Source organism: Mobula birostris, chromosome 6 (genome assembly GCF_030028105.1).
Source record: "Mobula birostris isolate sMobBir1 chromosome 6, sMobBir1.hap1, whole genome shotgun sequence".
NCBI lineage: Eukaryota > Metazoa > Chordata > Chondrichthyes > Myliobatiformes > Myliobatidae > Mobula > Mobula birostris.
This window is the reverse complement of record NC_092375.1, coordinates 131,224,380-131,237,117: the sequence shown is the minus strand read 5'-3', so window position 1 is coordinate 131,237,117 and position 12,738 is coordinate 131,224,380. Positions and strand designations below refer to the sequence as shown.

The 12,738-nt window shown below is 42.9% G+C and overlaps 1 protein-coding gene across 6 annotated transcripts in view; it reads right to left on the bottom strand.

Moving 5' to 3' along the window:
* Window positions 1-12,738, bottom strand: part of adam23a (ADAM metallopeptidase domain 23a) — a 163,621-nt gene that overhangs the window by 17,910 nt on the left and 132,973 nt on the right. For 3 of the 6 annotated variants that reach the window (XM_072261324.1, XM_072261327.1, XM_072261325.1), the window contains one exon: window positions 9,756-9,867. In XM_072261324.1, coding sequence (XP_072117425.1) covers window positions 9,756-9,867 — 112 coding nt within the window. Of the gene's footprint in view, window positions 1-874; window positions 966-3,101; window positions 3,163-5,230; window positions 8,530-9,755; window positions 9,868-12,738 lie in introns of those variants that run through there. The other 3 variants (XM_072261326.1, XM_072261330.1, XM_072261329.1) reach the window with 3 other exon arrangements.

Genomic DNA, 12,738 nt, shown 5'->3' with positions numbered 1-12,738 from the left:
GTGCTTGAAGTACCACTAACAACTTACACAACAGTCTCAGAGTTAAAGCTTCAGGATTGCTCCGTAAATCTTTGTTGGGTTCTGAGCTCACTCTTTGGTGATATTGCCCCAAGACCTAAATACGTTGTCCTTGTTAAAGGACACCTCAATTGGAGAGTGACTGGCATACTTGCACAACCGTGATGAAGTATACAAGTAATTCCCTTAAGTATGATAACCACTCAGACTGGAAAAGTAATTTACAAAGTTATAAATATGTCTATGAGATTTATGAATATAATAAACCCATAGGGTCAATGACAAGGAGTGCAGCATTATTGCCAACTACAGTGTTATCCCTTGACTATATAACCAATATTACAACTGAGTATAAAGAAACAAACAGTACACCAATTCACTTTTCTTACTCCCAATATGTGCTCCCAAAATAAAAAGGTTTCTGTGCCTCTCTGTAAATTGTATATGCTCGTGCAGAATCTCAAGGCAACCAATGTTCACTCCTTCCCACACCCAACTATTGATCAAAGCATCAATAGCACTTTGCAGATGTGCTGGTTTACGGATATTGTAGAAAATACATAAATGATAATTAAACATGCACCAAGCTGAGCTGGGCCAGTCCAAATCGTCTGTGGTTCTGCTGCAGATTAGCCGAAAGAGAAAGAATGCTTCTCCCTATATCTGGGCTAGATTTTAAAGTTTCAGAGAGAAACAGGAGAAAAATATATTTTAAACACTTTGTATTCATTTTAATAATCATTCATTCAGTCAGGATTATTCTTGTTTGGATCTTGCAGCAGAACCTCAAAACTTGGTGTTGTAAGCAGAAGGTAGTGCCATAGCTATTGAAGATAAGACATGCGACAATGCTTACTTAAAACCCCATCCTGTCCCCCCAAGGACAATAGCAGCCACCAGGATGGCGCCTGCGATGGACCCTATTATAAGATTGGTGGCGCTAGGACCTGTGATAAAGGATCATGGGAAGAAACAGCATAAGAACCAACCACCAAGGTACACTTGAGGGAAAACAATTTGTACTTATGCTAATTATAAATGACTGCACATCAAACTTTTTAAATTTCACCGTTGAACACTACACCATGCAAAATACATATTGTTCATCAATGAAGTGACTCTCTTCCAGTCTATAGCTTAAAGGAAAAAGAGATTGGAGTTTTAAGTGACCCTTTGATCCAATAGGGGAGTTCTCGAATGAAGACTGTGTTTAACTAAGGTGGCTACTGACAACTGTACAGCCACAGATATGCCCAACCACTTCTATGGCTTTCCGAGGTGTCAATAAAGAAAAGAGCAGCAGGTCAGAGAGAGCTACAGAGAACAAGAGAGGGTAAAATAAGAACAAGACTAAAAAGAAAGAAGTAGATTATGGAAAAAGAGGTGAAGAAAGAGTGAGCTCTTAGTAGTTATTTATGATTATTTAAAAGGTTAGGACAATACTCTTAAAAATATATTTCATTTATATAAATATTTAACCTGTGCAGATATTTTCCTTGGGAATTTTCTTTTTTTCTCAATAATAATGTTAAGTCTGCAGTTAAATGAAATGAATTAACTTAATAAAAATGTCAGAAAACATTTGTTAACAGATTTGAAAGCTGGGACATTCACAAGGCCATAACAAGCTCCTCCAATAACGGATTCACTAGCAACGGATTGGAAGAAGCTTTTTTAAAAGTTGGAGGGCAGACTTTCCAGGGGTACACTAGTCCAATGCAACACTCTCACTTCAGCCATAAACTGGCTGAAACAGTGCTGCAACAAAAAAAAATAGCAATCACAGTTGCCATACTGATTCTGGACTGCATAGTGGTGCCTTGCAAGCTAAGGAGCTTGGAGGAAAAGGAATGCTTGAGCCCAGTGTGCAGCATGCTACACCCACCAACTCAATGGACATCCGGGTCACTTCAATGGAAATGACAGCTGTGCGTGTGACTGAAGAACTTGGTTGTGCCAATACAGGAGTACAATTGGCCAGGCAACCCAATTGGCAGTGATTTCCTCTCATTCACAGTCAATTTGTAGAATCTAATTTAGTTAAAAGAAAATTGTATCAGCAATACTTAGTAAGTGACTGCTACGTTACCATTAACTGGTTACTCTGCTGTTTCATTTCATTTTGTTCCTGGTACTTGTTTTTTGTTTAACACCATACATTACTTGGTGGAGTGCCTGCGATCTTTGCAGTCTCTGCTGGGTGTAACTCCTGCAATTTGACCATGCACGAGTTGTGATCGCAAGAACGGGTGGGCTTAAACATAGATCAGAAGGATGAAGCCTTTATCCCCATTCTCAATCCGATTAGAATTACTCTTGCAGATCTCGGCTGAGTAATTTGGAGGAGATGCGAGATCACAGGTCAGACCTTGGGCCAGTGTCCACCTCTCAACACCTAGTCTAGATGACTAGACTAGAACTTGGAGTGGGTTTCAAACGTCCTTGCCGCATTTCCTTCCACTGAGAGTTTCAATGCAAGAGGGCTTTGGGGCCTAGTCAGAGCTAGTTGTTTGGCAACCTGTTATACCTGACACACCTGAAAGCAGAAATAAAAGACTCATGCTACTGTGCCTTCCTTTGTACCTTTACTCATTATTTAAACCCCTCCCCCCTCTTTAATGCCCCACATGTCCCAGAAAGGAGAGGGTTTCAACACCACACAAGCAAAAAAATCACGTTACAGACGCGGGTCAATCACATGACGTAGAAATACAGTCAATCACACCAACAGAAAGCCAATAAGACAAAACGCACAGAGGCCTCAGGTTTAACGTGTACCACACACGCACACATATATACACACATACGTACACACATATACATCCACACACACGCGCACACACACTGTCACCAATACCAATGACTTGGAGACCAAGAAGGATGCTTACTCTATTCCCCACCCAGTTCCTCCAAAAATCACCCCCAGAGCCAGAATGGTCCCTGCCACTGCACCTATCAGCCTGTTAGTGGCCAAGCTCACTGTGTAGAGGGAAAAAGGGATACTTTAAAGTAATACCATTAACAGATAAATGCTACAAGTCAAACATGTTTTAAAAAAATTCAATTGTGTTTTTTATATAAATGCAGATCAAACAATTTTCACTCTTTTCAAAATGGAAAACAGGGTGACTGAAAACTAGTTTCCTGTAAGAACAGAATGGAAGAAGAAAGAACATTTTAAAGAAACAAACCAGTGTGTTTGCCCCCCACCCTACCCCCCCCCCGCACTACCCCAAGTTGCTTAGTATGCATTTTCATTTAGGATCCAAATTAACAAATTCACAGAAAGGCATTTCGCTCCGACAGCGGCAGGAAGCTCTTTAAACAAGACTGCATGCAAGCAAGGGCTACAGACAATGGTCAGTACAGGTAGGAAGTCCCCAGATCCCAGGGTAGCATAACAGGCAGAATTTTTTGTCTTTGCGAATCAATATCAAATGCATCAACAGAAACACAAATAGATGGGAAATTGCTGGGAGATTTTGAAAAACGAAATGAAAATGATCTTAATATTGCTTTCTGCTCCAAAGGATGGTGTTTGTTGACTTTTCCCTTCCTGTATAAGCAACATGTTATCTTTTAACAGTCTTAACAGGTTTACCAAAACAAGCAGCATTTTATATAGAAAAACACAACAGTCCAAATTTGGAGTACAAGTCTGTTCTGGATGCATGTGGGCTTTGGGGTGTCAGAGTTCACCTGCATTCATCAGACCAGGAGCTGGGTTAACATTGGGGAATGGGCACTCTGCTACTCTCAACTCTTTCACCTCAAATCTACTGCATTCTGTTGTAAGAGTCTTCCCGACTCAAGACTAATGAAAATATAACCACATAACCAGCATCCCACCAGCTCACACCTGAGGGCTTTGAGCTGAGTCTAGAAAACACCAAACCTAAATGAGGGTATTCTTTCTACTGCACTGATGCAACAGTGCCAAGCCTGATCCCAAATCTCACCGCAGCATTGCTGTGGACAATCAGTGCTGCTTATTGGTGAGCCAGAATGAGGGCAAGCACCAGGACAGGTTCTTGAAGATGAGAGACCTCAATCTCTAGGTGATGCCCTGAATTCAACTCAGCGATGAGCCTCAACTCCCTTGTTTCTGTGTGAGGTAGCCACAGTGTTAACGGACCCCAATACACAAGAGACGTTAAAATATGAATTGCTGTCACTACACACACCTGCCGGCTTCCACGTGCAGAGGGCCTGAAAGGAACTGCACAAAGCAGGTTCTGCTCATGTTAAGCCACTGGCCTTTAAATTCCTTTGCTCCATATAACAAAATACTTTGTACGGTGCAAAGGGACTTCCTATGAATCAATGGACTGAATGGCCTCCATCTCTATCATTATATGTATAGTACAAGTCGTCTACGATAAGAGTGATGTCTGAACGTTAATAAGCAACCCACTCTTTCTCTGTTTGGATTGTGTTGTCTGTCTTACTTTCCAGGTTCTAAGGCATCTAACATGGTGTATTTACAAAGTGGAGTGCAGTGTTTGAATTAACTTCCAACTACAGTTTGCAAACTACCTGAATGATCCAACCTGTCAAACTTGTTCATGAACCTCACCAACACCAACCACACCCCCCTCATCCTCCATAGCCTGCACAAAAAAGATGAAGAAGATAATCAATAAACTCTTTCAGAGCCAAAGGAATATTGACATTGGGGAGATGAGAGGGGTTTAGAAGAGGCTGCCCGGCTATGGATTGTACATCAGACTCATGTCTACAATGGTCAGAGTGAGTGTGAGAAGTGACGAGCACACTCTCTTCCCAACCTTTCTCTGTTAATGCCACAAGAAGCCAGACTTCACTTCACGGCCTCCTCTACTGTTGAGATGAAGCCACACTCAGGTTGGAGGAACAACACCTTATATTCCGTCTGGGTAGCCTCCAACCTGATGGCATGAACATTGACTTCTCAAACTTCCGCTAATGCCCCACCTCTCCCTCGTACCCCATCCGTTATTTATTTATATACGCACATTCTTTCTCTCTCTCTCTTTTTCTCCCTCTATCCCTCTCACTATACCCCTTGCCCATCCTCTGGGTTTTTCTCCCCCTTCCCCCTTTTCTTTCTCCCTAGGCCTCCTGTCCCATGATCCTCTCGTATCCCTTTTGCCAATCACCTGTCCAGCTCTTGGCTCCATCCCTCCCCCTCCTGTCTTCTCCTATCATTTTGGATCTCCCCCTCCCCCTCCAACTTTCAAATCCCTTACTCACTCTTCCTTCAGTTAGTCCTGACGAAGGGTCTCGGCCTGAAACGTCGACTGCACCTCTTCCTACAGATGCTGCCTGGCCTGCTGCGTTCACCAGCAACTTTGATGTGTTGTTGCTTCACTTCAATCACTATGCACAAGGGTGAGAGCACATACAAAGGGGCGGTAGTGCAGCGGGTAGCACTGGTGCCTCGCCACTCCAGTAACATAAGCTCGAGCCTGACCTCCAGTTCTGTCTGTGGGGAGTTTGCATGTTTTCCCTAAGAATGCGCGGGACCCCTGTGGGTGCTTCTGCTTCTTCTACATCCCAAAGTAATGCAGGTTGATGGGTTAATTGGCCCCTGTAAACTGAGCCCAGCGCCTAGGCGCCAGTGGAATCCGGGGTGAGATGTCTGGAATGTGGGAAGAATAAAATGAGCTGGACTAGGATTAATATACAGTAAATGGGTAATTGATGGATAGCATGGACTCAGAGGGCCGAAAAGCCTGCTGCCACGCTTTTTCTCTATGATTCTAAGAAGGGGAACGGGGCTGATGGGGGACATTCCTGTCAGAACAAAATCACGAGAGCCAATTGTTTAGATCCTAATCTAATAGACAACCAGATATCTGGAAGTTGAACAGAAATAGAAATAAAAAGTGATACTGTAAAGGTAACAAGCATCAGGATGAAAAGGGGTGTTGGAAATGGAAATGCAGCTCTTCAAAGAATGAGTCACACATCACAGAAACAGGTCCTTTGCCTCCTCTGAGCCTGTGCTGACCATCAGCCACTCTTCCACACCAGTCCTACACTAGTCCCATTTCACTCCCCACCCAGTCCTTTACACGAAGGGCACCATAACCTAGCACCACGCACAAAACCCTGGAGGAACTCAGCAGGCCAGGTAGCATCAATGGAAAAAAATACAGTCAGCGTTTTGGGTTGAAACCCTTCAGCAGGACTGGAGAAAAAATGCTGAGGAATAGATTTGAAAGCTGGGGGGAGGAGGAGAGAGAGAAATGCCAGGCGATGGGTGAAACTTAGAGGGGGAGGGATGAAGCAAAGAGCTAGGAAGTTGATTGGTGAAAGAGACGGAAGGGCATGGAAGAAAGAAAAAAGGGGGGTGGAGGAGCACCAGAGGGAGGTGATGGGCAGACAAGGAGATAACAGGAGAGATGGACAAGGGGATGGGAAATGGTGAAAGGGGGAGGGAGTCGAGGCATTACTGGATGTTTGAGAAATCGATGTTCAGCCGACATGAAGGGTCTCTGTCTGAAACATCAACTGAACTTTTTTCCATAGATGCTGCCTGGCCTGCTGAGTTCCTCCAGCATTTTGTGTGTGTTGCAGCAATCCCAACAGCTGTGCCACCGTGCAATCCAATGAAACTAGAGTATACTTCCCTTATGGACGAGCATTTTGAAATGCTAAGTCCATTAATGAGTAGCTTGCTAACAACCTCACTTCATGCAGCCACTGGATGAACTTTTCCTGCGCTGGCCACCAGACGAAGGGAAGCAGCATTGTTGATCAATTGTCTTCTCTCTGACCCGCAAGTTCTTGTCAAGAGATTTAATCCAGCCATTCAATGTCATGAAAGGTTTGGGTAGGCAACAGTTTCAAATCATGATGCACTGGAAACTAGACAACACAGGCTTTGATTAAATGATTCAAAGGTGAAGCCTCTTTCACAGCTGTGTCTCATGACCGGCTTGGAAAGTTGGAGGAAGCAGATTCAATAGCAGCTTTCAAAGGAAGATTAAAAACCCAGAAGGGGGGCAAATCTTACAGAGTTGCAGGAAATGGTCTGGAGTGGTATTAACTGGACAGCTCGTGCTCAGTACTCCTTAGTGACTCTATCATGCCAAGAAATAATCAGTCTTCTCACTACCCACAGCCTCCAAGAGCAAAGACGCACACAACAAAAGAAAACGTTGGGTCTGAAAGTGCAGATGGAAACCGATACCTGCTCCACTGCTCTTTTGATTAAAATCACAGATAAGATATTCAAGGCTGTATTTTAATTTCAGTAATCAGCTGACCTTATAAAGTCTTCATGTCTTCATTAGCTCAGTAACTGCCAGTGATTAGATTACTATCGGTCAATTTGTTTTCTAGCTATTATTTTCAATTTAATTCATCACAAAACTCTTATTTAATATTGGCATCCATATGATGCTGTTATTACTCAGAGACAAGCAAAAGGGAGAATGTTGTGCCTCCTTCCCTTATCGTGATCAGTGTGTGAAGAACTCTGGTTTCTGTACTTGTACTTGTTTTCAGTCAGTGTAGAGAATTGCAGCGTGTGGCAAGAACCTGGGTTGGTAAGCTTGATGAGTTAAGTAAGAAGGCTCCATGTCTGAAAAAGTAGTTCATTTGATGACCCCCCCCCCCCACGTGAAAAATACTAACACGTTCCCCACTGCCATTCCCTCACCTTTGGAGTTGGCCTTTGCTCTAGCTTGTCTCTACCAGAGATACAAGTGATTGCCGACGCTGGAATCGGATGCAATAAACTCTAGTACAGAGTGACCATCCCCTCTGCCTCACAGATGCTGCCTGACCTGCTGAGATCCTCCAGCAGTTTACTTTCCTAGCCTCAGAGCCCACCTCCTGAGAGCGAGTTGGCCACCTCTCCTCTTCCCCCTTCGTTAAAACATCGAACAGTACAGGCTCCTCCACCCACCCTACCATGATGCCAATTTAAACTGCAAGCAAATCTACCTGCACATGCTCTCTCCCCTGCCTACCTAAATACCTCTCCCATAAAAATGACAGTGTTGAGACTATATTTTTGTATTTGAGATTAGCACATAATGAATTTTCACCCCTCCCACCAACCCCACCCCTTTTGTTTATCAGCTAGGGGATGAGAACTACTACAGTTCAGAGGCACAGAGCAGTACCAGATACTCTCACTGGTAGAGAGGAAGGCTCTCGTTATAACTGACCAGACCCCATCTTTACCTGCACAAATCTGGTAAACCACTCCCACCAGCCTCTGAAACTCTAACATCTGATACCACACCAAGTTAGGGGTATAACTCTGTTCTCTCCACCAACTCTGTTCTATCCCACTGGGAAGTGGGTGGAATCTGCCGAATATTGCAGGAGTCCTCCTGTCAATGCACAGGCCAGAATGCCCTTTACTGCTGGCTAAGTTTCCAATGGAATCCCACTCATTTTTATCTGCTCTGCTCTCTTCTGGCAAGAGCATCTAATCAACTTTTCAGGAGCTGTAACTCCTAGCAAGACCAACTTCGAAACCTAAATGTTGGGCCAGTCGCAGGCTGCTGTAACCTGAAGCAGAAACACAAATAAGAACAAAGTGAAAAATAGTTGATTATGCACATTATCTAATATTTTGATTCAATGTCCTATCCCATTGAGGCCTCAGCCACTCAAAGCCCAATTCCATGGTGAGGATCCTCTCTGTCTGCCTTTACCTTGTCACTCATGCTTTAGTTCTCCCTAATTTTCAGTAAAGTACTTGATCTTGAAACTACTCAGAACTCCTTGATGTTGTCACAGAATGTCCTGTGTTCTCTCCCTTTAATCAAAGGACAATTCCTTCTAATGCTCCCGTTACCTCTAGTGTGCCTTGTAGAAGAAATATTTAATCCTCTAGTTCTTTACCAATTTAGAGTTCCTCTCCAGTCTGCTATGCACTGCCATATTTTCCAATCCCATTCTATGCCTCACTCCCTCAAGGCTAGGCTGCAGTCTATTGAAGCTTGCTTCTGCTATGTTCTTCTTCTGAATCTCAGCTGCAGCTCCTGCAAAGCACCGTTCTACTGAGTTAAGTGTCTGTCAGGTCCACTCAGTCTTGCCACCTACATCTCTGGACAGGCAACCATTCTCTATAACTATGCCTTTGCCTTCTTTGTGGCTTCACAATTCCCCTTTGTTCACAATGGGTGTCACCCAATCTCTCCCTGACCCCCACTTGTTCTCTAACCTCCGTGGGTTGGCAGTGCCACAGAAGTAAATGTAAGGAGCCATTGCAAGGTTTGAACTCTGAATCAATGGCAGAGGTCACTCCTTTGAGATTCTCCTCCTGACAGAGACAGCTCCTGCTAGAGGGTGGGATCAGAGAGAAGAGGCCAACTCTGTAGTTACATCAGTCTGATGGGCAGCTCTATTTTTATATGGGGTGGAAGACGGTAGACAACGAACTGGGAGGGTTATACTGGAGCAAAGACCAAACCACCCATGTCCCCTCTACCCATTTACAAAATGACAATAACTTAGAAACCCTAAAATAACCACGATGATGAGACATGGAGGGGAGGTTGGGGAAACATACTGAATAATGCATGGGGCAAATAAATGTAGATGGATTCACAATGGATGCCTCTGACCAGCTGCACTGCTTTCCTAGCCCTCGCGAGCTCCAGTCTATTGAAGATGCCAAATACTGCTTGTTTTGGTATGTGTTAAGCACGCTGCGATGAATAAAAGGAACACAGAGACACAATGGAGCATCAATGATCACAGAAAGAGGCTGTGAGTGAAACCAAACAAACCCTTGGGGCCCTCGGGCGGCTTCTCAGTTTCTTGACGCTTGGGGTCGTACATGCTGCAGTCTGTTCCTGCCCAGGTGCCCTCACAGATGCACGTTCCCTCATTACTGCAAAGCTGCAACCAATACAGAGGTTCAAGTAAGCCGGGAGAGGAAAAGCCTTTCTTATCCTTCTATGAGTTCATTAAAAATACTATTGAGGGAAGGAGGTGTCCTGACCAGCTGTGTCACCGCCTGGTATGGAAATCTGCAAGGCATCTGCCTGCAAGACCCTGCAATGGATTGTGAGGACTGCTGAGAGAATCATTGGGGTCTCTCAATGCCTGCCCCCCCCCATGCAGGACATAAACCAGAATCACTGCATTCGCACTGCCAAGGACCCTACCCATCCATCCCATAATCTCATTCGCCTTCTACTGTCAGGCAGAAGGTACAACAGTATAAGAACAAGGGCTGGTACCAGATTCTTCACAGAGCAGCACAATTTCTGAGCACCCTGCTGCCAGCCAGTACACATTAGTTATGATGTTGCCAGTAACGTTATTAACGTAGTGCACAGAGCCCATATGTCTAAAGATAAATTAGCCCGTTTTTATTCCCATATAAACCCTATTTATGACAGATGTCACTCTGAGGCGGCTTCTTTAACTCATATGTTTTGGTCCTGTCCTCTCTTGGAAAATATTGGGAAGATATTTTTAATATTATCTCAACAGTTCTATGTTTTGATTTACAACTCCATCCCATTACGGCAATTTTTGGATTGCCAATGGTAGAACATAGATTTTCGTCTTCTTCAGCCTGTCGAATGATAGCATTTGTTACTTTAATGGCCAGAAGATCTATTTTATTGAACTGGAAGGAAACCAATCCTCCTACTACATTACAATGGTTTTCCCAAACTATATTAAGGTTAAATTTAGAAAAAATTAGAAGTGATATTTTTGATCCTTCGGTTAAATTTGAAGAAACTTGGAAACCTTTTATGCAACATTTTCATATGATGTAATTTGACCTTTCCAAATCTTCTTTATTAACTTAAAATATATGAATAGTGGAGTGGAGTTGATGACTTTATTGAACATGTTCAATTCAAGATATTGGTCTAGCCCTGTTTCGTTCTGTTTGCTTTTTTTGGGTTTAGTATTTAGTTCATTTTCTTTTTGGGGAGGGGGGGTTCTTTGTGTGTGTGTGTGTGTATATATATATATATATATATATATATATATATATATATATATATAATTTTTTTTTCCTTTTCATTTCTTCTTCTTTATGATTAATTTCATCATGAGTTTGGAAGTCTATTATACATGTGTTATCTGAAATCTTTTTTGTATATGTTTATTAATAATAAGATTATTCCAATCTCTTTGTATTAACATTGTTATTGAGTTTATAATTTTGAAATTTAATAAAAAGATTTAAAAAGAAAGAAAAAGTAACATTATACTGTTGTGTATTTAATTATACTGCATGTCGTATATATACCTTACATCAACTTGTACACCTAACAGATTTTTTTAACTGCCTGTTATAATTGTGTTTTTATTTTATGTGCTATATGGGATATATGCACTGTGTTTTGCACCTTGTTCCCAGAGGAATGTTGTTTCATTTAGCTGTATACATGTGTACAGTCAAATGACAATAAACTTGAACTTGGTTAGACTGATAGGAGAAGAAAGCTGTCTGTGTACATCAGACCATGGTTAATAACCCTGGTGTGAAGTGGAGATAGGCTGAGTCAGGACACCACAAGATGATCAGAGCCTGTGAATGGATGTAGGTCTCCTCACGCACTGTAATCTTTCCCTGTTTCTAAGCATGTTGCCCACCCCTTTCTCCCCCTCTGATCAGCTCCAAAGCCTGACCCTTAGTGATTTTCTGAAGTAAACACACAGATCCAGTATAACCTGAGCTCACTAGCAGTTTCACTGGGAATGGCAGCTATAATTTTGGAAAGAGCTTGTACTTAAATAGCACCCTGTGCTTTCTCAGGGTACATTACGGATGCAGTAGTTTTGCAGTCTTATAATGAAGCAAGGTTCACATAGCGAGCCCCCTCACAGTGATAATGCCAACCCAGTCTGTTCTCAAAAGTTACTTAAGGAATACATAATAGCTAAGACGAAGGACAAAATTCCTCTGCTTTTCTCTGAATCACGTGCATTGCTGGTCGCCACACTGTAGAGAAAGGATGTGGTTGCACTGGAGAGAGTGGAGAGAAGATTCACCAGGATGTCGCCTGAATTGACCGACTTTAGTGATGGGGACAGATTGGGAAGGTTGAGTTTGTCCTGGAGCAAAGAAGGTTGAGAGGTGATCTCAGAGGTATATAAAATTGTAAGTGACATATAGATAGCCAAAATCTTTTCCTCAAGAAGGTTTAGGTTTAAGGCAAAAGGCAGAAGCATTAAAGGGAATCTGAAGGGTAATTTCTTAACATAGTAGCTGATATCTGAACAAGCTATGGCATGGGGCGCACGGTAGGGTAACAGTTAGCACAATGCTAATACAGTTCAGGGCAGAGTTCAGAGTTCAATCCCAGTGACCTCTGTGTGGAGTTTGTACATCCTCCCCGTGGAATGTGTGGGTCTCCGCCACGTGCTCCAAATTTTACCCACAGTCCAAAGACGTACAGGTTAGTAGGTTAATTGGTCATTGAGATTAGGCAAGGGTTAAATTGGGGTTCGTTGGCAGTGCAGTTCAAAGGGCCAAAAGTGTCTACTCCACGCTGTATCTCAAAATAAAATAAAAAGCTGCTAGAGGAGGTGGTGCAATCAGATACAAGTACACTTAGACGGACGCTTAAATAAGCAAAACACAGAAAGATGCTGTTCTAATGTGGACAAGTGGGATTAACGTAGATAGACAAGAAGATCAGCATTGGATGTGGTGTAACCAATGGCCCATTTCTGAGCTATACAACTCTGCTATTCTATAGCTGTACAACTATATGATGCAGTCTATGACTTTTACTTGCA